The sequence below is a fragment of the Harmonia axyridis genome, chromosome 3 (assembly GCF_914767665.1).
Source record: "Harmonia axyridis chromosome 3, icHarAxyr1.1, whole genome shotgun sequence".
Taxonomy (NCBI): Eukaryota; Metazoa; Arthropoda; class Insecta; order Coleoptera; family Coccinellidae; genus Harmonia; species Harmonia axyridis.
Genome location: NC_059503.1, coordinates 12,811,338 through 12,835,623, shown reverse-complemented (window position 1 = coordinate 12,835,623; position 24,286 = coordinate 12,811,338). Strand labels below are relative to the sequence as shown.

The 24,286-nt window shown below is 30.2% G+C and overlaps 5 protein-coding genes across 14 annotated transcripts; 2 read left to right on the top strand and 3 right to left on the bottom strand.

Moving 5' to 3' along the window:
• Window positions 1-2,490: 2,490 nt before the first annotated feature.
• On the bottom strand, window positions 2,491-4,651 carry LOC123674848 (regulator of nonsense transcripts 3B). The gene has a single exon (XM_045609956.1). The coding sequence runs from the start codon at window positions 4,387-4,389 to the stop codon at window positions 2,965-2,967; it is 1,425 nt and encodes a 474-aa protein (XP_045465912.1). The 5' UTR covers window positions 4,390-4,651; the 3' UTR covers window positions 2,491-2,964.
• A 97-nt stretch (window positions 4,652-4,748) lies between these two features.
• On the top strand, window positions 4,749-7,068 carry LOC123674853 (methionyl-tRNA formyltransferase, mitochondrial). Of its 4 annotated transcripts, none has more exons than XM_045609964.1 (5): window positions 4,749-5,024; window positions 5,077-5,277; window positions 5,329-5,630; window positions 5,757-6,138; window positions 6,898-7,068. In XM_045609964.1, exons 1-4 carry the CDS (start codon window positions 4,843-4,845, stop codon window positions 6,107-6,109), a joined length of 1,038 nt encoding a protein of 345 aa, XP_045465920.1. In that variant the 5' UTR covers window positions 4,749-4,842; the 3' UTR covers window positions 6,110-6,138; window positions 6,898-7,068. The 4 variants fall into 4 exon arrangements, 2 of the variants coding, with proteins under 2 accessions (XP_045465920.1, XP_045465922.1); XR_006746709.1 differs by having other exon boundaries at window positions 4,752-5,024; window positions 5,757-6,171; XR_006746710.1 differs by having other exon boundaries at window positions 4,883-5,024; window positions 5,080-5,277; window positions 5,757-6,171.
• Window positions 7,069-7,395: 327 nt separating this feature from the next.
• Window positions 7,396-12,991, bottom strand: LOC123674851 (glycerol-3-phosphate dehydrogenase [NAD(+)], cytoplasmic). 6 transcript variants are annotated; one of them, XR_006746708.1, is made up of 9 exons: window positions 12,850-12,986; window positions 12,648-12,759; window positions 12,331-12,508; window positions 11,619-11,759; window positions 11,220-11,474; window positions 10,820-11,157; window positions 10,104-10,196; window positions 7,647-7,759; window positions 7,396-7,531 (listed from the first exon to the last, which is right to left on the bottom strand). XR_006746708.1 is itself a non-coding variant. In XM_045609961.1 (8 exons), exons 1-8 carry the CDS (start codon window positions 12,911-12,913, stop codon window positions 7,504-7,506), a joined length of 1,209 nt encoding a protein of 402 aa, XP_045465917.1. In that variant the 5' UTR covers window positions 12,914-12,991; the 3' UTR covers window positions 7,396-7,503. The 6 variants fall into 6 exon arrangements, 5 of the variants coding, with proteins under 5 accessions (XP_045465917.1, XP_045465915.1, XP_045465918.1 ...); XM_045609961.1 differs by lacking the exon at window positions 7,647-7,759 and having other exon boundaries at window positions 12,850-12,991; XM_045609959.1 differs by lacking the exon at window positions 7,396-7,531 and having other exon boundaries at window positions 7,605-7,759.
• Window positions 12,411-21,647, top strand: LOC123674844. Of its 2 annotated transcripts, XM_045609950.1 has the most exons (11): window positions 12,411-12,549; window positions 13,847-14,036; window positions 14,157-14,282; window positions 14,480-15,735; window positions 17,078-17,198; window positions 17,822-17,978; window positions 19,554-19,692; window positions 19,781-20,040; window positions 20,330-20,601; window positions 20,709-20,835; window positions 21,521-21,647. In XM_045609950.1, exons 2-11 carry the CDS (start codon window positions 13,864-13,866, stop codon window positions 21,545-21,547), a joined length of 2,658 nt encoding a protein of 885 aa, XP_045465906.1. In that variant the 5' UTR covers window positions 12,411-12,549; window positions 13,847-13,863; the 3' UTR covers window positions 21,548-21,647. The 2 variants fall into 2 exon arrangements, with proteins under 2 accessions (XP_045465906.1, XP_045465905.1); XM_045609949.1 differs by lacking the exon at window positions 12,411-12,549 and having other exon boundaries at window positions 13,772-14,036.
• A 571-nt stretch (window positions 21,648-22,218) lies between these two features.
• LOC123674847 (U3 small nucleolar RNA-associated protein 15 homolog) lies at window positions 22,219-24,171 on the bottom strand. Its single transcript, XM_045609955.1, has 3 exons — window positions 23,835-24,171; window positions 23,519-23,775; window positions 22,219-23,439 (listed from the first exon to the last, which is right to left on the bottom strand). The coding sequence occupies exons 1-3, from the start codon at window positions 23,919-23,921 to the stop codon at window positions 22,242-22,244; spliced, it is 1,542 nt and encodes a 513-aa protein (XP_045465911.1). The 5' UTR covers window positions 23,922-24,171; the 3' UTR covers window positions 22,219-22,241.
• Window positions 24,172-24,286: the final 115 nt, after the last annotated feature.

Genomic DNA, 24,286 nt, shown 5'->3' with positions numbered 1-24,286 from the left:
CAAGACAATTCTCACATTAATATTTCAGTACCTAAATATTTATTGTATTAACATGCGAAGGATTTGATAACAATACTGGATTTATATTATTATAATTTCTGTTCAATAAGTAATATTTCAATTCATCATTGGAACTGGGTAGTTTAAGACAAACACTTGAAAATCATAATTACAAATTGATATTCATTCTGCTTCTATACATAGAATTCATCATCACTTGCTTGTGGGCCCATTTCATTTGAAAGAAGTGCGTTCAATATTTTATCCATTACTTTCGTTTACAAAAATACTAGGTATATTTCAGAATAAGTTTTTAAATTTTTAATTCGGGTTAACGTAAAATCAACACAGATAACAATCAATAGGTAGGCATATAGCTGAATGTAAAGATATAAATAATCGCAAATACTAATTCATGGTTGAAAAATTTTCTTTACAATTTGTCTTGAGAAAAATAGATGTAGAAAATAAAATACCCGAAACTGCCAACTATTTCCAAATATGAATGGAAATTTTTTTTTCAACATTGGCCAATAGGTTCTTCTCATAAAAATTGATCGAAGAAATAAGTTGTTTCTTCTAACGTTTTTTACATTTCTTATGTCGTTTGTGATCAGTAGATTATGCTGTTTAATCATGGAAATAGACACGCTTCAATAACGTTTAGAAATTGTTGAATAGTTTCATCAAAATCAGTGCTCATTTGTGAATACTGAGATGAATTCAAGGAGAATTCATGGACGACAAAATTCAGTGAATTGACTTACTATTCGTCATATTATAGACAAATTTGAGTGCTGAGCCGTACTTAGTACCACTTTCTCTAAATATATTCACAAATGAGCAATGATTTCGATAAAATGATTTTTAAACATTGTTGAAGCATGTATCTTTCCATGATTAAATGATATAATCTATTAAACACAAATGACATAAGAAATGTCAAAGAATAATACAGCCATTTTAACCTGTATAGTTCCTATTGGAAAATTCTGAACTATTCCACCTTGAAACATCGAAATTTTCTTACCCTGATATACGTTATCTAGTTGAAGAAATAAATTGCAACTTCTATCATCACCGTATCCAAAAAACACTTTGCTAGCTATAAATGTTAGCTGACGTCTTCCAAAAAAAAAACGCAATCTCTTTGAAAAATTCGTTCAATAACTGTGTATATATGTATACTGAACAGAGAATTAAATTAGTTTATTCGTAAACAGGGTGTTAGATATTTAGGTGGTATAGTAAATAAGATGAATAGTTATTTTCGATGCTTTGGTATCAGTAAATATCAAAAAAGCAATTGAACAATCAATGAAAAAATGGATACCTGATCTTAGTTGATTCAGTAGATAAATGTACAATTGTTCTATTAACAGAATTCCTAAAAAAAAAACACTTCAATGATTTTTCATCTTTGATTTGAACAAAAAATATATATCAAAAAAATTGTGACTTATCAATAACACGCTTTTTCAGTATTAATTATTGAATTGAGTTATGTAATTATTTAAATCAACTGATTTATTTCGAATATCTAATAATGTAATCGTATTGGGGTTGATGACTCAAAAAATTTCAAATTGTTGTCGAGAATACTATCTGAGAATTTTCAATCGAAAAAGCATTTTCTTCATATCTCCTCTTATCGTGAATATTGAACAATTACTTCTGGAATTTGTTCAATATCATTTTGTATTTCAAAATCAGCTGCACTAAATTGTTACTAGGAATTATGAAGTTTATGGATTGTAATAAAGTATAATATTAAAGGGAGGGTTTCTGTGTGTTATTATGATGTTAATGTTAATTACATTTTCCACTCATTCATTGAACATGTTTCTACTTAAGCCCATGAAACGGAAAATCAGTAAATTAAATCGAGATAAAATGTATGTGTTTCATTTTTCAAAAGTGTCCAATTCGAATAATTGGAAACTTAACCCCTTAAGGCGTAAAACATTTTTTTTCACTCTAAAATGATAAAAACATCGTTGATTTTTATTTGTAACAGTGCGTATATTTCTCAAGTATATCACAATTAGAGTCAAAAATTACTTTCAAATATAAAAATAATAAAAATTAAATCAGTCATACATCAATTGATTTCGGCAAATAATATCCAAGACACAAATTATTAGATCATATTTGACTTAACTCACGATTAATTGAATCCATTTCACAGCTCTATATTAATTAAATCAGGTGAATGAACATTTCTACTGCTGAAAATTTTTTAATTTAATACTCATAATTTCCAAGGAAATTCAAGAGAGATACAAAACATTTCTCCAAGTTTCATTAGTTATAGTAGATATAGTATCAAAAAAAGATTATACTGTCTTTCTAAATTGGAACGCAGAGTTTTATGCTTGTCTCAGTTATTGGGAGGACTCTTTTTCGTGGTCCATCTTGCATAATAACTCTCATATTCATATTAGATTGATTGCAAGGGAAGATTCTACACATATGGAAGATGAAACAAAGTTTTGGTTCAAGAATATATATCCGAAATAACATTTACAAAAAAATCAAAAACAAAACATTGTAATACATACACTTAAAAAAAATCCATAAGTTATCCTTGGTTTCAGAAAGAAAAATCGATAACATTTTCAGTTTCTGATATCCCCTTAAATAATAATCATGCAGCATACTGAACCATCTTTGGTCACTAGGAAACACAAAAATAACTGACCAGGTATGCCACTATGTTTCATAAACATTGATTTTGATCACTAGGAAAGACAAAAAGAAAGACAAAAAGAAAGAAAGAAGAAAAAGGGAGGTATGTCATAACGTTCCTATAACATTGATGTTGATTAAGTTCAAATAAGTTTCATCTAAAATAATTTGAAACTCAACAAGTTCAATGAAAATAACACAATTATTATCTATATTCTAACATGTTATTTTAAAGAGGTTGAGATTGTTAAAACCTTTCTCAAAGAAAACTTATTTTCACTTTGATTCTTTGGTTGATTCTTTATCATCTCCTTCAGTAAGCTTTCTTTTAGAAAGCATGCCAGGTCTATAAATTGCAATGGTAGGTCGATCTTTATTTCTTATTCTTTCTCTTTTATGTTCTCTACTACTCTCCACAGAATCCCCAGATTTGCTTTCAGTTATTTTAGAATCCTTAATAGTCTTCTGAATTTTAGAAGAATTTTCCTTACTATTATGAACAACTTCCGACTTACTACTCCCTTCATTTTCCACAGACTTTGTTTGGATCTCGCTTAACTTTTCTTCTTGATCTGCTTCATTCAAGCTGACATTTTCTGTTTTCGCTTTTATTTTCTTTTTAAATATGTCATCTTCGGAAGGTTCCAAACTAGCAACTGAGGATTCTTCCCCTTTCTTGATCCGAAGAGTTATCTCTTCGGCCCTCTTTTGAGCTTCTATTTTGCGTTCTTCTCTTTTCTCACTGTATTTTTTTGCTTTTTTGGGTAACTGCTTCTCTTCTTTTTTGGGAGTATCGATTTTAGGTTCTTTGAAATGTTCCTTTCGATTTTTAAACTCTCGTTTATCCACAAATTCTTTTCTTGGCGAGGTAATTTTTGGATTTTTCTTTCGATCATCAAATTTTCTTTCTTTGTTCTTATACGAATATGACCTCTCTGAATAATTTTCACTTTTATTCTCACAATTCTCAAATCCATCTTCTTTTTCATCATTATCTGACACATCTTTGGTATCTAATTTCATTTTAGAGAATGATTTAGATAAAAACTTTTCTTCTGATCTCTTCTTTTTTTCTTCCTCTTTGACCTTCTTCTCTTTTCTCTTTCTTTCCTCCCTTCTCTCTTCCCGGATTCTCATTCGCTCAGCTCTTCGGTTTCTAACAAAATCTAATAATGGAGTGGTAACAACTTCTTTGTCTTTGTTATCAGAAGTGAACTGATAAGAATATTCAGGCTTATCTTCTTGTTCTTTCGGCTTTTTCAAATATTCCAAGAACTCCAGATAATAGGGATCAGATTCAATTGTACCACATTTAGGATCAGACCTGACTTTGTTTCGTTTTTTAGGTATTTTTTGAAAAGGTGCAAATTCTACAACAGCAGGATATTCATTTCCTTTTTGATCTAAAAAAACATAATTGTCGAATCTTTCCTTAAATTCATAGACATCTGTCAGATTAGTAAAGTTGATATATGCCCGAGAAAATGAATTTTCTCCCAAAGCAGCTTCTCCATTAACAAGATAAAAATAATCATAATCAGGTAAAGGGGATATTTGATTCAACAATGATTCTTTCTCAATAACAGGTGGAAGTCTTCTGATAATAACTTTAGTCGGAGGTTTCTCGCGTTTTTCTAGTTTTTGGCTTCCTGAATTAAGTGCTTTTCCAGAGGTTGGTTTGCTTTCCTCTGTCAACGCCATTTTATCAGAATGTGATATATTTCAATTATCAATAAACCGTTTATTTGAAAAATCTTCTAAAAAGACCATAAAAAGCCTTCTATATTTGACATTTAATCATTAATCACACATAACCATATTATTGAATATTTACAAATATTATTTTGTTATTCTGTGATACTCATAGAATTATTAGTAGTTATGTATGGTTACATCAGTTACAATAACTTTAATAATTACCATGATGAAAATATACATGGTGTAATGTGTTATTTACAACATGCACTGTGGGTAACTAAACTGATATCGAGGAAAATAACACAATGGTGTATGGTGTTATGTGGTATGAAAAAATCTATGATAATTAATTCTATGCTAAGAAACATATTACTCTATGATGGAAATGAAAACTTAACCAAAAATTAATATATCTGAATCTGATCATTACGTTGGGTTTGATAATGGAAAAATAAAATGATTAACAAAAGGAAACTTATTCTGAAAATTCGAGAGTCATTTCATTGGAAAAGAATCAATTTAAGTCAGCATACAAAATGTCAACATATAAATATTGCATACAAACCTCCTTGGAAAATTCTTTTTTTTGGCACTGATAAATTTTCACTGTTCAGTTTAGGTCGTCTCCTACAGGAATAGTAATATGACTTCATTGCTCTCATAATCCAGAATTAATGTATATAATTTCAGTAGAAACGGAGGTGCAATAAGTAGGTTGGAAGTATGCACTTCCATTAAGGAAATGAAAAATGATGTTTACAAATTTGCGAAGAAAGAAAATTTGAGGATATGGAAGTGGCCACCTGAACTTAACCGAATGGAATTTGATGCAGGTTTAGTGGTATCTTTCGGTCATCTAATTCCAAAGCAATTAATAGAAAATTTTCCATTGTTAGTTTTATATCACTTTTAATAGCATGAATTATGTATATGTATTTTCAGAGGAATGATAAATGTTCATGCTAGCTTATTACCTCGATGGAGAGGAGCAGCTCCTATAATTTATAGTTTAGCAAATGGAGATAAAATCACTGGAGTAACAATAATGCAAATAGAGCCTGCTAGGTTTGATGTGGGTAAAATTATATCTCAAAAATCTATCAAAATACCTGATAATATATATTTGCCTGAATTAAATGTTAAGTTAGGATCTCTTGGAGCCAATGAATTAATAGAATGTTTAAAAGACTTACCCAAAAAATTGAACAATGCTGAACACCAGTCAAAAGAAGGAATTTCATATGGTAAGTTTAGAATACATAGATTTCATCACATATACATATAGGTACCTTAATATTTATCTCTATTATTTATTTGAATTAGGAATGAAAACAATCAAAATGTATTCTGATCTAGATATTTTTTGTTAGCACCAAAGGTAGAAACTTCTTTTGCACGTATTGATTGGGAAAATATGACATCTTCAAAAATATTCAATTTGGAAAGAGCACTTAAAGGTTTTTTACCCCTTACTTCAATTTGGAAAGGAGAAATCATCAAGCTCTTTGGCATAGGATTATTAAATGATGGTTGTGACATTGAAATGAAACAAGGATTCATTCATTATGATGATGAATCACAAAAATTGAAAGTTGTATGTACAGACAAGAATTATATTACAATTGAAAAAGTTCAAATCTATCAGAGGAAACTAATGGCTGCTAAAGATTTTAATAATGGGTATCTGAAGAAAGTACCACTAGAAGAAAGATATTTTCTTTGAATTTTAAAAAATTCATGAAATATATTAATGTGAGTTCGAAAAGAGCAATAAAATTTGATGCAGTAAGTAGAACTATTTCATTACAACTATAGAGTTAATATTGGACTGAATGATATGAATTAAAAAATTATAGAATATATGATAAGTTGATTTATAACTATTGACAACTCTGATCTGAAAATAGAAATACCTCCATGTCAAAATAGTACCAGGAATTTGTACAATTTTTTTATTTGCTTTCTCACCTTCTAGCTAGGATTCCAAGAGCACAATATAATCCAATATATAGCATTTTGGATTTACCATGATGTACTTTTATTTGACTAATTTAGCAGGCTCACTCATACTTTACCTATTTTTTTTGTAAAGTAAATTCACTATAGGCCCTATATTTTCAAAACTTTACCACACTGAATTCCATTTACAATGAGAAGTTTAGATTCTTCAAAATTTTTATTTCTTGTAAAAACACTTGAAGTAGACTAACAAAATGCACTGTGACAAAACTTCGTATGAGGATGGTTGTACCAACTTAGCAACAAAAAGAATTTCTACAACTTTTTAAGGGTCTAATATTCATATTTAAATAATCATTTCTCTATCAAGTGAATTTGTCAAACAATTCAATCTTTGATTTAATTATAACTTAATTTACAAAGACATTTTGAATAATGTAATTTGGGCATAACAAATTTGAATATTCATTCTTTAGATACTTGAGATCGGAATTTCCGTTCAGTTTCTTTAACTTTGTTGAAGAAATTCATTTTTGAGAAATACTTTTTCAGGTTTTTGGTTGCCTTGACCTGACACCAATGAAATTCAAACTTCTACATTTTGCTTCCAAAACTACCGGAGTTAGGAGAAAGCTTTGTGATCAACTTTGGTATGTTAAAAATGATTGATCTTCGCAGTGAAAATATTAACTCGCAAAATGTAAATAAAGCAATTATGAACAACTTTGATTTTGTGTCTGCCAATCTTCAATTTCAGTTCTTATGTATTATAAGCATCGTGAAGCACAAAAGTCGAATTACTTGCTTCTAATAAAGTGCGATCTACTTGTATGATTTTGATAAAATTTTATATAGAAATTCAGGATGAGTCATGAGTACAACATGGGAAATTCAGTAAGCGAAAAGAACCATAAAGCATTATGCTTCAACTATTGACAGACCTTTTTATCGATTGGGGTCATGTCAATATCATCATACTTAAGTTTTCATTTTGTATGGTTAGGGAAAAGAAATGAATTTATTTAGTCAACAAAAATACTATTAACAACATTGACAAAAATTCACTTTTTATATTTCCATATCAATTTGTAAAATAACTGGTATCAAAAAATTGATATTTTATCTATAATTCCACTATATTTTCTGATATGCAAATAATCATTCATCTTGTGTTTCATACTTTACCCTGAAATAATGAAAGTAATTATCGTCATTATTATAAATAACAGCATGTTAGTGCAAATTCAAAACACTGCAAATATTCAATTAGGGAAGTTTATTGAAGTCTTTCAGTTACCTACCACACAAAAACAAAATTGTAAAAAATAATCTATGTATATGAGAAGTTTAGATTATGAAATGCAGCTAAAGTTTACTTTGTAGACGACTTTCACTGTTAGTATCATTAAAGTTCCTAGAACAAAATATGAATGAATGTATAAAACAGAAATCAATGAAAAAAATTAATGAATATAATTAAAATGATATTGTTAGTATTGTATTGTAGGAAATACCCTGTGCTACATTGTTTGCAGTTAGTATAAATATTTATTTCAGCATAACTAATAAAAATTAGTTTTCAAGAGTAGTAAACAAATATTCTATCTGAAAAACTCAAAATATTTTTTTTTTTATTAGCTTCTCTTTAGTGATCCTCTAATGTAAGATTTAATTAATTTGCCTTTCTGCATTTTATAAATGGGTGTTGAACAAAATATTTTATGTCAATTAACTAGCCTGATAATGACAAAAATATTTGTGTAGCATTGGGCAAAACTTATTCTTGTTTGCTGAAACTTTTTAATTTCACATTCATTACAAAATATATCACTTGATTTTTTCTATTTGTCCATTATAAGAACAATTCATCACATGAAATGGACAAAATAACTTGCTTATACACAAGCTTATTCAATTCCAAGTGTGGTAATTTTTAAAATGTCAACAATTTTAAGAGATTAAAAAGTAATATTAAATATTATATCCACTCAAAAGTAGAATGAACCAATATCACTGCAACTACACTGCTTCAAGAAATTAACATACCACAATTTAATTCCAAAATAAAAAGATTCCCGATACAAACTATCATTTCAATTGGGTAAAAAATAATTGAAAACAAGTTCTCTGGGTAGAACAGTCTAGATTTACTTGAGATAGATGTGTTCCTGTTTTTCAATGGCTAAATCATATTCCCAATGTAACTTCATGAATACTCTTTGGTGGAAAGGAATTCCGTTAATGGCACGTTCTAACTTAGTTGTGATAAATTGGGGTAATCTCAACATTGTATGCTACATAACTGACATTCTTGAAGATCATTACGTCACACCATTTGCTTCATATATTGGTCCAAATTTTTTCCTAATCCAAAATAATACCTGACCAGTTCATAAACTCGATCCCATATTTGGGACATGTTTGGAAAATCATTTGAATCAACCATGCAATTTGGGGGTTGTAGGGAACTTTAGTTTAACTTGGACCAAATCATTATTCGAAAGCTAATTTTCAACATGAACCCTAAATGTGGGAAGTTCATCAGAAATAGGGATGGAAATATAGAATATTCACTTAGAAATATTCCTTTTTCTTGAAATGTTGATAAGTTTTTTGTTCTTAAATTATTTTCATCTTGTAAATACAAATTTTGGATGGGAATAGATATTTACAACTTCTCGTTAATAATCTATTGGGAAATTTCTGGAATTTCACAAGAATTAAATATTTGAAATTATTAAGTAGTGCGTTAATTCTTTGGAGCTGTGTATATTTCAGGTCTCATAGGTAGTAATTATTATCAATAATTATTGACATAACTGAAATATTCAAAAATCAAATCTCACAATAAAACAAACATATATTAAGAAAATTGACAAATACAAAACTTTTAACAACAAATTCAACAACTTTCAATAAATGGAATTATTGTTTTAAAAAAAGATAATGATTAACAAAATACAACTGACAACAAGAAACAAAATGATATATATCAGGATTAAGGGATCTGTGGAGGATCTAGGTGAAGGCTATGTGTTTGGGTATGTATCTGAAAATGGAAATGGATAAATGATTCGAATACATGTTCAATACGAACTTTGGCAGATTAGAACCCAATTTGTGAAATAAAGTTTTTTAGAGTAAAAAATTCTAGCTAATATCTAAAAAACCAAAACTATCTAGTCACTACATACTAATGTAGAAACATCAAATGCTAATTCTCTAAAAAAAGTGATATGTATATTCCAATGTTTATACGTATGAGAAAAATTAAAATGAAATAATAAATTCAATTCAAAAGAATGATTTTCTTTAAGATTTATTGCTTTTGAGTATTAGGCAAATTAGATGAAAAATAATTAAATGCAGGAAATTATCACAAAAATAATTATCTGTTATTAAAAGGGTTGATTAACATTTGAAGTATCTGTTTGCTGTTTCCACTTATTAATAAAAATCATTCAGACTATATTCTAATAAACCCTCAATAATAAAAAAAGTATTGATTCCATGGTAACATAAAGAGATGTGATTAGGTAATTTTTATGCGTAACCAATAGAAAATGCTCAAAGGACATCGGCAAGACTGAAATATATGAATAAAATTTAAACATTTTTCAAGATAGACAAAATTCTTTATGTTACTTGATTGAGTAGAAAAGTATGGTTAGGTAAATTAATAAGAAAATTAGTGCGAGCATGCATCTTCCAACAGAAATTGCAACAACTATTTCAAAACTAATTTCTGTTTAACTTACATATGCTCTGGATGTTCCCTTATACAGTTGATGAATACTTGAGGCTTCAATTCTCCAGTACAGATTTTATGGACTGTGGTAAAAATGGGGAATCTAAAACAATACAATACTATTTATTTCAGGAAAATATATAAAAACGTATCTAATTAACACAAACGAAATTTTCAAATCCTCTCAAATTATTCATAATGTTTTCTGAGCACATAAAAAAATTATTATCCAAATGAAATAATGGTTGAGATTCAAACGTTTCTCTTTGTCAAGGTCATTTTGATGTAAGGGACAAAAACTTAAATATTTAATAGTATTTCATTTAAAATATTACTCATTACATTCTTACTATGGAAATCTGTTAAGGTTGGAATTCAATTTTGATTTGAATTCCCTAAATTGTCAATGACCTCTATAGGAAAAACCAATCTATTCAAATTCACAAGAATAATTTATTGTAGAAAATGACGTAGCAAAATATTAAACACAAGTAGCAAATATGTAAATAACAAACAGGTTTTTCACAAATTGACTTCATGATAAATTCACCCATTTCAGTTTATTTTAGGAGATAATACTTAATTGTTCAATCTAAGAGGATGTCTACAAATACGACAATATTTTGTTCAATGTAAAATAGCCTACCGCTTTATGATCATTCGAAAAACCTACCAGTATATCAATTTTACAATTATATAATTTTTTTCTGGCTGAAAAATACTCACTTGTCTTCCATGCCTTTACTTTTCAACATAAAATTAACTTCTTCTGCTGTTATTGGTCCTTGCAATTTCTGTCCATTAAGCATTTCATCTTCTAGCTGCTTTATTGACTTTCCTGTTTTAACGAATGCTTCAGAACATTTCCTGTTACGACCACCAAAACAAGTTGTTATCAAGTCAGCAACTCCACAACTTTCAAAAAAGGTAGATAATTTACCACCAGGATAAAAGACATCTACAAATTTTATCATTTCCATGAGGCCAAGTCGTATGACTGCAGCTTTTGTGTTATCTCCTAGACCAAGACCATCAACAAAACCAGCACCACAGGCTACAATATTCTATAAAAAAAATGTTTTTTTGACAATTTTACAGTTATGATTAGAAAGAGCTAATTACTTACTTTGAGTGCACCACAAATTTCTACTGTATCTTCATCATCAACTACTACTACTCTGAAGTATTCGGTTTGGATGATGTCCCTTAGCATTGAACCAATTTTTCTGTCCCTACAGCCAATGGTTGTCTCACAAAATTGTTCATTAGCTACTTCATTAGCTAAATTAGCACCCATGAGAACATGACAGGGAATTTTCAGATGGCGATTAATAATATGCGATATCAATTCGATACCACCACCATCTAATCTATCGAATCCCTGAAAAAATCATCAAAAAAATTTGTTTTCGACATAAAAGCCCAAAATGAAATAAATGCATCAAATAATAATCTTTCACTAATTGAATTCAATGAAATTATTGAAAGTGGCAAAACTCATTTCAAATAGTGGATTTAAGATTACCTTGATGAGAGAGAGTGCAATAGCAGTTGGCTTGATCTTTCCAAGTAGTGTTGAGCAAATTCCTTTTATGAATTGATGAGGTAGAACAAAAATAAGGATGTCAGCATCTTTGGCTGCTTCTACAACATCAGCAATAGCTTCCTAAGGAATGAGGAAATGAAATTATTATTTATTCAGCATATCAAGTTAATTTGGAGTAAAAATTCAGATTAGCGAATGAATTATCCAGAAAAATACATCAGCTAAGACAAAATCCTAAAAATAGAGTTTAAAATATAAGTAGGTAAAAATAAGTTTAATAAATTTTAAACTGAATTCATGGCCAGTCACCCGAAGTAAGAAATAGGCAAATAAATTGACAATATTTCAAAACTTTCCATCAAAATATTGATATAAGAAAATTGTTAATATTTTCTTAATTTTGAAGTAGACATGAGCAATAAGAACAAAACTTATCTCCTTTCTTATGAAAATGTTTCAGCTGAAACAAACAAATCATAAAGTTATGCATTTTTAATCTTATCATCAATCATTAGTACCAATTATTTTAGGTACTGAAGGAATGCAGTATAGCCTGCTTTATTAGTCATAAAAAAACCATTGAACAATAGCTGTTTAATATTGATAACATGTTGATTTGCAGAAATTTGTTTTATCAAATTTATTTTAATATGATCTTGAGAATGTTTTTATAAAAGCCAGTTTCACTTACAACATTCGGAGGCAATTTATGACCTGGTAGATATTTCACATTTTCATGCTGTTCATTTATTATTTCAGTGAGTTTCTTTCCGTTGATGTTTTCTTCATATACATACATAGTAACTTTGTTATCAAATTTCTCCAAGTTTTGAACATTATGGCCAACAATTTTTGCAATTACAGAACCCCTGTAAAGCAATTATCAATTAAATAGATATTTGATCTAAATGTGAGTTTCAAGGTTTTATTATCTAATATTTATGTAATATATGTTAGGTTAACACTTTCTTGAAAAAATAACCAAAGAAAAATTCAAAAGATCCTTACCAATTACCACTGCCCACTATGCAAATTTGTTTTCCTTTAGCTGTAGACATATTTTTTATTTTAAAATTTGGAGAAAACCTTTCTTGTAGAACACTCACAGGCGACCCTTGTTCTAAAAATGTGACAACGACGATAACAACTATTATACTGATATAGCTTTAGAGGATTGGCATTCGACGTTCAGATTGATATTGATACCTACGTAATCGGAATACTATTATACTTGGTCTAATACGACTGAGTAATGTTGAAATAGTATAAATCATAAGTAAATGAATGGACTTCTCTAATGAGTGTCTTTCCTTATCGAGCGACCTTCATTAAACGACTTATTTCTATAAATGTTACCTCTCAGCTCTCATCAACGGATTTTGACTCAAATTATTAATAAAGAAAATTTTCCATACCTAATGGAAATTGATGAAGAAAAATGGAAAAAAGCAGTACTTGTATACTAGTGAACAAATTCATACTTGAAGAATTATACTTATGCTTGGAATTATATAGCAGATGCTAGCTGAAAAATTGATTTTATTTTATTTATTAGAATTGGGAAAAGAAATAAAATTAAAATTTCTGTGAACAAGTTTATTTTTCAGTCATCTCTTCATAAAAAATAGATAATATAATATTTGTTACAATTCCCATTTAACTATATAGCTCGTACGCGCGTAAAGGGGTAAGGTAAAATTTAAATCTAGATTTCTAAAATATAATCTATCAAATTATTTCTATTTTGGAATGCAATTTTGTAATATTCGAACAACAAAAAAAAAACCTTGTTTCTTAAAATTACCAAAATCATCGATGAGAGTAACAAAACGAGACCGACAAACCGTTTATATTAAATTATTCATTGATATTTTAGGATAAGAATTTTGTTTTTTTGTAAATTTATACCTAAATTTCTTATTTGAATAAATACATTATGCAATGAAGCAAGCGCATTAATAAGCACAGAATAGAATATTGAAAATTATCCAATAGGTGTATATATCCGATATATTTCTCTAAATTCAACAATTTGTAATGTTATCACTGTTATTATTAATTTTTTTTGTCATATTAATTAATTTTTATATTTAAATTTTCCGAAATTTCATACCATCTCCTCCATTTTAAATATTGTGACAGTAGGAACACTGATCGAACGTCATTTTCCTTGGAATTATTTCATATAAATTTAATTTTCCTTTCAGAAAATTTTATATGAAAAATGTCGAAAAAAGAAGCTTTACATCAACAGAAAATGTCTAGAAACGATCGGTTTGCTCAAATGTCCCACCAAGAAAAAATAATTGAGCAAAAAAAGAAAGAAATACAAGCAAAATTGGAAGCAAAAAAAAAGATATCAGAAAATGTTCCCCAAGAAGACCCCGCTAAACCAAGGTTTCTTGTTTTAAATATTTTGCTTAGAAATGTAATGAACTACAATAAAATTTTGGTTACTCAAATGTCATTGTAAATGATTTCGTTTACTTAGATATTGATGCAAAACTTTTGTTTTAGTGCTGAAGAAGAAAAGAAGTCCTTGAATGTATTTAATAACGATGGTTCTTTTCTAAACACATTCAAAAATTTAAAAGAAAAGAAAACTGATACAAAACAGAAATCCTTCAAAAATAGAGAATATAGGTGAGACTCTTAGAAAAACTTTTGCTACATAAAATCATTGGTAACAACATTTTTTTGTCATTTCTTATTCTTATAGTTTATGATAATAACACTAAGAAAACATATTAATTTCCAAAATACCTAGCTCATTTTGAGATTGAATTTATATTTCAGAATTTAGTCTAAGTAAATCATGAAAATATACCCTTACTTTTTAGTGATGATCGTGGTAGCAGACTATCTAAGTGGGGTCAAAAACAGAGTTGTTCTCCAAAAGATCGTTCAAAGCCATTAAATAGGCTACCTGACAAAAATTTTTCCTTTGAACAACAAAAAATAACAATCAACACTTGCTTCAAAAATGCTGCAAGTCATCAGCATTTTGATTATAAAATATCGCAACCATCTGTACCGGAAGCCCAAAGTGAGACACAAAATAATCCTAACACCTCTAAACCTACAACTCACACTTCAACAACTTCACAGTTCCCTGAACCTCAAATTCATACAGTTGTTCCACCGCAGAATGATATGCATGTGATAGTTTCTCAACCTGTTTTGATTGGCATACCCCCACTATCTCAGCTTCAAACTCATATGATGGTGCCATCCTCAGATTCTTTGAATATACAACCCATTGTATTTGATAATTTAGCCACATCCCAGAACCACCTTCAAATTAACCAAGATAATGAAATTATAAATACTCCTTGTTTACCAAAGGTTGAATTGGCCAATATACCTCCACCTAATCCGATTCAGGTTCAGAATATACCTCAACCAGATCCTATCAATACTTTAAATATTCCCCAGCCTGCGCCTATTCAAGTTCAGAATATTCCAACACCTTCTTCGCTTCAATTAAATGAAATACCTAACCCCAAACCATTAGATTTGATGGCTATTCCCACTCCAAGTGATAAGAGTCTGTCAGATGCTGAGTTTTTGAAAAATATACCACCTCCGAATAAATCTGTTCCTCCACCTAGTTTAGGTGATGCTCCTATGAATATACCTCCTCCTCCACCTCCTAATTGCGTTGCTATGGTAAATGTGCAGGCTCAACAGAATATGAGAAATTTACCTTCATCTCAGAGTATTCTACTGCATACCATACCATCTGTGTCACAGATTCAAAATACCTTCACCCCCGTCATTTCTGTTTCTTTACAACCAAATTTGGTACCCTCAAGTACAATTAATGTGTCCAACACTATTCCTGCTCTTATGGCTCAACCTATTCTCCCTCCACCTGGATTGTCCTTGAATTCAGTTCAGCCAGTTAACATCAGCTGTCCACCTCCTATTCTCACTTTAAACACGTCCACTGTACAATTACAAAACCCACCCCCTGGATATTTGGGACAAGCTCCGCCTCAACTGAATCAGATGCCTCCGATGAATATTCCACCACCACCTCCACCTATAGTGAATGTCATGGGTACTGGTAACATACCAGATATACATGGTACAGGTAAATATTTATTTTTTTAGATCATCTGATATGTTTTTAATTGTCATAACACCATGAGTTATTTAGAAGAAATTTGAAACTATTGTTCCAAAGTAATTGTGAAAGTAACAGGAAAGGTCTTGTTTATTCTTTCTTGAATACAACCAAACTTATTTTATTTAAGACTGTTGGTGTAAAAATGAGATGAAAGTCATATATCTTTGATATTAATTGATATATACAGGGTCTCTATAAATGATTTTAACATCTCAGATTTATTCTTATTTTGCCAATTCAAATGAATACTGTTTCTTCTTTGATATTCAAGCCATATAATTGATATAGAATAAGACTGCTCATGACATACATAACCACACTTACTTCTATGTTTACATTTTAAGTGTCAAATCAATTGAATAAACAATTCAATTGTCATGGTTGTGACTTCCATGACCATTCAAAATTCTATGATATATAGTTGGGACCCAATGATCTAATAATAAGTAGTAGATAGCATATAGGAAGGGAGAGCAATTACTCTAACAGAAAGGTTTGAAGCATGATGTTTACACCTTGTGACCTAGTGCTGAACCAACCGATATTTTGATTGGTTGAACATATTGAATCAATCAATCAATCACTGAACCATTTTAGAACACGTGATTTGGATTCCCTTATCATTGGTTGAAATCCAAACATTTATATCCTATTCCTCGTGTTCACGTAACCCAGGGCTTAATCTTTACCTCTCTAATGTCAATGCTCTGCACGACCGCTCATTGGCACATTTATGTATTAATAGATCATTGTTGAAACCCTTAGTGAGGGGTGGTAAGAAATAATTCAAAGGCAACTGCAATGTTACAATCGTTTATAAAGACCCTGTACTTATTAATTATAATAGAAATAAATTCCCGTTTAAAATCTGAAAGCTACAGTTTCAAGTTTCTATGCCATTTTTTCGATTCTTTTGGCCTTACAGTGTCCTCTCGGATAAATTCTTGCAACTTAAATTATTTCAGCATAAATTCCTAGGAAAAGTTGGCAGTTTTTCTTCTCTTGTATAAATTAGGAGATGGCCCAAATATTTTTTTGATATATTTAAAGCTCTATTATCCATAATTAATAAAATTGGTGTATGAGTTATTATAAATGATTTCGAAGGTTTCATTCTTAAAAATAAATAATCCAAAAATAAACAGAAACTGCATAAAACATTGGCCAATAAAAAATTTGTGTTAGTAATTTTTTTCTATTTGAACACTTATGTCAAGGGTGGAATAGAATTGAAAGGAAAAATTTCAAATATTTAATTTTGGGTCATCTCCGTTGAGTATAGGGCGGTTAGTGACGTGTTGTGAAGTGTTTCCCCCAGGTACTGCTGATTATGAAGCAATGGCATCTCTGGCACGTATGGTGGCACAGTGCGGACCTAGCATACAGGACGAGGTGCAACAACGTAAAAAGCAAGATCCTAGTGTGTGGTATGCAGGGACAATGGACATTTAATCCTATTTATAGCAATAAGTTTTAAAAATTAGGGTGCAATGTCCACGTCATATGAAGTGTTGGTTCTAAATAAAACAAAAATTCTAGAAATTTTATGGATGTAATGACTAATCGGTATCCATATCAGGATATATAGGAAAACAAGATTTTAATTGTATTTTTCTCAAGCTGTAATTGTTCATTGTTGAATATGACCAGTATTTGAGAGTCTTCAAATCATCTGATGAAATTTTCAAATGAAGAAATTTAAGTTTTCATTTGGTGATTATATCTTGCTGCTTTTTGGTTATCTCTGGGAATTGAACAGTTTGATTTAAACTAATCTTAATTATTCACTTTTGAAAAAGCAATTTCCCAAACTTTTGAATACTACCTATATGTCCTATACAAGGAAATTGTATTTTTATTGAAACTCCCAAGAAACATTACTTATATTCTCTAAAACAGCAATAATCATTTGTCAGGAGATCTCAAATGCTACTGAACCTAATCAAATGGCGTAGACAGTGTTCAATACCAATCTAACACAGCGTTAGGTATATATTCCCCTATTACTTCTCCATAAACTAACATACCATGTTTTTTTTATGTTTCACAGGTTCCTCTTTCATAAAGAATCCGCTGCCTATAAGCAATATCAACAACTTATAGAGCAATTCAAGAAAGAAATGGCTGACGAAAACTTCAGTAGGACGGGTTACAAAAAGGAGGAAGCATATGAACCAGAAGTTGCTTTTGAGGAGGACGACCAAAATGTGAGAATCTTAGAATTTCATTTAAACAGTCCGAAAAATGTCGAGACAGATCAATTTTTATTTGGAAGAAGACTTCTTATGATTACAAATGTTTACACTGAAACTAATGCCAAACAGAAATCAATTTTTTTTTTAGCATAATTATCCTTCAATGAATGGTCTTACAATAGGAATGAAACAATATAAAATGGTTATAATGGCAATACTGTAATATCTTTTTGACATTTCTTATGTCATTTATGTTCAGTAGGTTATACCATTTAATATGAACTCATGGACATCATTATTCAGTTAACTTACTTCGTCATATTACAGACAAATTTTAAAATGTTACAGCTAGCAATGCCTCAGTAGTTGGTACTGGTCCTCCTGTATCATGTATAGAAAATTCACTTTAGAATTAGTCTACAATACGACAAAGTGGGTCTATTAACTAGATAATATTCTCCATGAATTCTTCTTGAATTTCTCCAAGTACTCACAAGTAGCACTGAATTTGATAAAACAATTTCTAAACGTTGTTGAATTAAATGTCATAATCTACTGAAGAAAAATGACAGAAGAAATGTCAAAAAAATACACAGTGTTGCCCTTAAAATCATTTTAAATTCCTATTGGAAAACCAGTTGTAATTGTAATACCTTCAGATGGTTATTCTTTAGGGGGTTTGTTACCCCTCAACAAGTTTGCAATCATAAGGTGTCTTTCTCCAAATAAAAAATTAATAGTCCGGGAGCCAGGTGCAAATTTGGTTGATTATTTCCTCTCGAGAGATACTTGGTAAGATGCATCAAATAATTGTAATAAAAAGCCTAGTGAACGTCAGCTACGACTCGGCTGCCCCCCAAACACGAAGAAAAAAAAAATACATTCAGTCATTTCCTCCCAACTGAAAATTTGTCAAATTGTAGCTAACCCAATATCTAGACGAAAAAATACAATCAGCTGGCTATAGCATAGTGTATTATACGTCAGCTGGTGCCTCAAACATGAAAAAAAAAAATTATATTTTCAATGACAGCTCTGACAGCGACTCTGATACTGAATCAGAGAGTGGAAGTGAATAAATATTATTGTGCAACATGTGGAGAAAGTCCTTTTCTCGCGAGTGTGGCACTCTCTGATTCATTATCAGAGTCGCTGTCAGAGCTGTCATTGAAAATATATTTTTTTTTTCATGTTTGAGAAACCAGCTGACATATAATACAACATGCTATAGCCAGCTGATTGTATTTTTTCGTCTAGATATTGGGTTAGCTACAATTTGACAAATTTTCAGTTGGGAGGAAATGACTGAATGTATTTTTTTTTCTTCGTGTTTGGGGGGCTGCCGCCGCTCTTCCCCCCAGTCGAGTCGTAGCTGATGTTCACGAGGCTTTTTATTACTATTATCTGATGTATTCTACTAATTACCGTTGGAGAGGAACTTGGTCATGTATATCTGTTACTGGCTCCAGGATTATAACATGTCTCGGAGTTTACCGGGATATCTCATACTTGCCGAATTATCCGGCTAATTATATAGAATTGTTTTAAATTTCAAAAGAATACCTAAATACTCATTCAAATATTTAGGATTTACCAGAAAATTCGAATAGCAATTCACTAAGAAAAAGAAGAAGAAGTAGATGGGGAGAAAAGGTGAAAGATGTACAGGAACAAGTTATAGTTCCTCCAGTGATAGAGGTTCCACTTCCTATTAACCCACATCAAGGTAAACCTTGTTTGGATCAGTTTATCATTGCTATTTAAATAATAAGATCTTGGAATTTATGAAAACCTTAAATGCGGAATCTCTTCAGGTCAAGTAATGCTGTCCAAAGTCACTAGAACAGATCCTGGTTTGTTGCAATATGCAAAGCAAATATACAATCATCTCAATCTGACCGACGAAGAATGGAAAAAGGCAGAGGATCATTATAAAATTAATCTTTTATATCAAGACATGGTCAAAAAAAGGGAAGAAGCTGATAGGTTGAAACTGGCAGGAAAGAAAAAGTATGATTATGATTCGGATGAAGATACAGATGGAGGAACCTGGGAACATAAACTCAGGGAGAAGGTAGAACATTTATAGAATAAATAATAATAATTTCTTTATATTAACTAAACTAAACTGACTAAAAACCACATTAAATTATTTTGATTCTAAAAAATGTATTAAGATTATTAGATTTTTGTATGTTTGCATCATTTTATTATTTTTATGTTGTTTGAGATGCTTGCTAAAATTTTTACTTGTTTAGTTAGTATGATTCCTTCTGGTTGTAATGAACATATCTAAATTTAATGTATGATTTTTGTTGAATGTTTGTTCTACTATTTTAAAAATTATATCTTTTGCTTACAAGGAAATGATGGCGACGCAATTGTGGGCTGCAGAACTAAACCGACAGGCAGAGGGAAAACACCATATAGGAGATTTTCTGCCTCCAGAAGAGTTTAAGCGCTTCATGGAGAAGTCCAGTGCAGCAAAAGAAGGCAGGCAATTGAATTTGTCAGATTACAAAGAGTTTAAAATCAAAGAAGATAACATAGGTTTCAAGATGTTGCAAAAGTTAGGTTGGACTGAAGGAAGTGGTTTGGGATCTGAGGGTAAAGGCATAGTAGAACCAGTAAATAAGTGAGTTAGAGATGAATTAATTTTTCTATTAAAATGAAGATTGAACCTAATCTTATACTGACTTCATACAAAAAAATATCAGAACTTGATAGAAAACTAATTTTCAGGGCCACTTCAAGGGATCAAAACCAAGGCTTAGGCTTGAACTCTGAAGACTTCAATGAAGACGATGACGAATATGAATCGTATAGAAAACGCATGATGTTAGCTTACAGGTTCAGGCCAAATCCCTTGGTGAGCATTCAATATTTATTATTATTAATTTCACTTGCAACAAATTCAATAACTTCCATCTTTGTGCCTTTTTTTGGGAGAACAAGAGAATATCATTTTGCCTAAATGTCGTAATTTTCGAATTTTGAGACAAGAGTGGTTTTAAATGATGAAACGTAAAGAGACTTTGAGGGAAGGTAAAATTCTTTAAAGGCAAAATCTATCTGATTGTTCCAGAATTATACTCGTGCAAAATTCATTCCAAATTATTACGTACATAAAATTCATCGATATAATGCGTTGACCTAAAATTTAGGTATTTTGCTTTTGAAAAAGCGATCAAGTTTTTCTAAACTGATAACCTTAGGAATCATTGAATTTCTGTAAAAAAACTATTTTGTTTTGAAATTATTCAGTTTTTTAAAGAGGGTCGAATATGAAATAGGGATTTTCGTGGGGTGTTGAGTTCATGGCAATAAGATACAGTAAATATTTTCAAAAAATTGGTAAATTGTGATAGTAGGATGGAGAATGTCCTCATAGTTTTGGGTCGACATAATATAATGGAATATATGGAGGCAGAATAATCGGACCTTTCAAGAATGCATTTATTGTTTTTGTAAATTTCTTTTCTTAAAGAAAATTGTTGCAAAAAACTGATGAATGACATTGTGTTGAAAGAATTGCTTATTCTTTTTTTTTGCAGAATAATCCTCGACGACCTTACTACTAATAAGCGACAAGTCTGAATTCACATTTTGAGTTAATCTCCGTTATGCAGATTAGTTATAGATGACCATGTGATTGTGTAAATAAAAATATTTGTAATCCAATTTTTAATCTTCTACGAAAAACTATTTCCAATTTTGATTGACAGATCAGTTCAATTTTAGTTATAAAAAATTTATTTGGAAACCAAAAGCACTAAATTCTATGCTGACTTATTCTAAATTCTACGCTGATCTATTCTTAGTCATAACATTTTTTTAAATATATAGCAGTGAGATTCAATCGTCAATGAAAATTAATAACAGTAATTTTGTCTTTCAAATTCATGAATTGTGTTGTTGAGCTACGACAATAAAAGCAGTATAACAACCGAAGCTCTACGCGGCCAGTAGACAAATTTAAATTTATTCTTTTATTGGACATTCCGAACTGAGAAAATTTCAGGGGTATTAAATTTTTTCCTTGGAACAATTGCAAAAGTTTATTGATGGGAATAATAAACTAAAATGCAATATTTAAGATATCAAATAAAACCTTCCAATCCTACCTGTATTTCACTGGTTCTGGCTGATCTCTCTGTTAAACATAACGTCTTCCTGATAAATTTCTTTCCAGGATTGCAAAATAAATCATTGTTTATTTAGATTGCATATGGTGTAAGAATAACTAAATGGATAATAATAACAATTTATTTAAAACTAATTTATATTTAAAACTAAATTTTTCTGAGCTTCTTCACTGGGCAATAGATGCAGACTATTTTCTTCAACTGCATTATTAAGTTTTCCAGCAGAAAAACATAGCAAATCCAACACTGAATTTAAATGAACAAAAGCTTCTTCTGTCTCAAGTATTCGCTCATATAAGTCTCTGAAGTGTTCTAATAGTCTTTTATTTTCCATCGGCCATTTTGAAATGTTATCTTCAAATACATCCAGGAAAATTTCAAATGCCTTTTTGATAACAGTAGAAAACCTATCATTTGTGATTTCTCTTATGGAAAATTGCAGGAACCTCTTCACAAAATCATCGTCCTTTCCATTTAGAGCTTTGTGCAGTGCTTTTCTATTCATCAATTCCTCTAATACTGCAACTGTTTTTTCAGGAGTTTTTCGAGCAACATACTGTAAAAAAACGCTATCTAAGGCTTTAGTAAACTGAAATTTTCTCAAGTATTTGTCATATTTTGATTCTTTTTCCTGCTGAACTTCTGGGATAAAAGAATCTATCTGCATATTCAACTCTTCATTCTTATACTCTGAAGGAACCTTTCTTTCAACTTTTTCTTCGCTTCTTCTATGGATACAAACTACTCCATCTACCAAACCAGTAACTAGAGTATCATCATTTTTAGAAATACCTAAGCTCAAAACACTGTTTGTATAATTCAAAGTGTGTACTACTTTGAAGTTCAAATCGTATACTTTAACATGTCGATCTAAGCTTCCAGAAAGTATCCTTTTATTGTCTGAAGCCATCTGAAGACAGGTTACAGTTTTGTGGTGTTCAGATATATTGCCTAAAAATCTTCCCCCAGCAAAAGAGTCCCATACTTTGATGTCATTTCCTCCAGCAGAAAGAAATATACCTCCTCCTGGGAGGAACAACAGAGCTTCTACGGGGGCTCCATGATCTAATGACAGAGCAACTTCTTTAGTTCTCAAATCATACATGTTAATTTTATTATCATAGCCTCCAGAAATGAAAATATTTGGTAGAGTTGGGTTAATACAACCTGCTCGTATATAATCAGCATGTTCTGAAAATGAGATTATTTCTTTTTCTGTTGGGATGTCCCAGAGTTTTACAGTTTTGTCATCTGAGCAAGAAATAATTTGGGGCTTGCCTGGGATAAAATAATTTCTGTGGACTGCTGCTGTATGACCCTTGAATAACCTAAAACGGGAATTATTTGTGTCAAAATTTGAGGTTGATTAAATAGTAAATTACACTATTAGAAAAATATTATACCAACCTCATAAGGCTTTTAGATGAAACATCAAATAATTTAACTACACCTTCTTCACCACCTGCACATATGAGTTTTCCATCTGATTTGAATGTGGCTCCATAAGCATTTTCTCTGAATCTTGATAAATTTTTAACAACTAATTTTGTGATGGGATTATAAACCTGAACACGCACAGAGCATGTTACTGCAAAATGGTAAGGTTCTATTGGAGAAAAATCTATATAATCAATTTGTCCAAATTCCTTCACTAGTACTGGATCCTGAAAAAATGAAACTACTTGTAATGTGGATAACAAAACGATAAAATAATTTGTTTTACCCCTAATTTTTTCCAATAAATAGTGTCTTCAGTAACACTATCTATTTTTTGGTAAATTTTGGTATTGAGTCTTTTGAAATTTGACATTTTCAATAATCATTCAACTGATAAAATTTTATTAATATTGAAAGAATTTAAGAACATGCAACATAAACATTAGTTCGTATCTGATTTCAAAATAGGTTATCTTAATCAAAGAGAAAATTCGTTCTTTTTCTTAGTTTCATTTTGAGAAAAACGAATTTAAATATTAATTTACGATTTCCTCAATATTCATTTATATGATCTATAAATAGCAACATAGTGGTACTTTTTGAGAAAAATAGTTTGGGCCCAAAATATCAGAAAGTTTTTTTCCAGTTACTTCTAACCATAGATCACAAAATTTTCTGTGTCTAAATCATAGACCTAATATTATTAAGTCTATGGTCTTAATTGTCAGTAATTTTTTA

Coding starts and splice junctions, on each gene's coding strand:
- LOC123674851 (XM_045609959.1), bottom strand. CDS start 12,913: ATGATTTATACTATTTCAACATTACTCAGTCGTATTAGACCAAGTATA. Junction 12,509..12,647: donor ATAGTGGGCAGTGGTAATTG/GTAAGGATCTTT, acceptor ATTGCTTTACAG/GGGTTCTGTAATTGCAAAAA. Junction 7,760..10,103: donor AGGGAACATCCAGAGCATAT/GTAAGTTAAACA, acceptor ATTTTGTTCTAG/GAACTTTAATGATACTAACA.
- LOC123674847 (XM_045609955.1), bottom strand. CDS start 23,921: ATGTCAAATTTCAAAAGACTCAATACCAAAATTTACCAAAAAATAGAT. Junction 23,776..23,834: donor TTTATTGGAAAAAATTAGGG/GTAAAACAAATT, acceptor TCATTTTTTCAG/GATCCAGTACTAGTGAAGGA. Junction 23,440..23,518: donor TCATCTAAAAGCCTTATGAG/GTTGGTATAATA, acceptor TTCCCGTTTTAG/GTTATTCAAGGGTCATACAG.
- LOC123674844 (XM_045609950.1), top strand. CDS start 13,864: ATGTCGAAAAAAGAAGCTTTACATCAACAGAAAATGTCTAGAAACGAT. Junction 19,693..19,780: donor TCCTATTAACCCACATCAAG/GTAAACCTTGTT, acceptor GAATCTCTTCAG/GTCAAGTAATGCTGTCCAAA. Junction 20,041..20,329: donor AACATAAACTCAGGGAGAAG/GTAGAACATTTA, acceptor TTTGCTTACAAG/GAAATGATGGCGACGCAATT.
- LOC123674848 (XM_045609956.1), bottom strand. CDS start 4,389: ATGGCGTTGACAGAGGAAAGCAAACCAACCTCTGGAAAAGCACTTAAT.
- LOC123674853 (XM_045609964.1), top strand. CDS start 4,843: ATGATTAACAAAAGGAAACTTATTCTGAAAATTCGAGAGTCATTTCAT. Junction 5,025..5,076: donor GGTCGTCTCCTACAGGAATA/GTAATATGACTT, acceptor ATATAATTTCAG/TAGAAACGGAGGTGCAATAA. Junction 5,278..5,328: donor TTAATAGAAAATTTTCCATT/GTTAGTTTTATA, acceptor ATGTATTTTCAG/AGGAATGATAAATGTTCATG.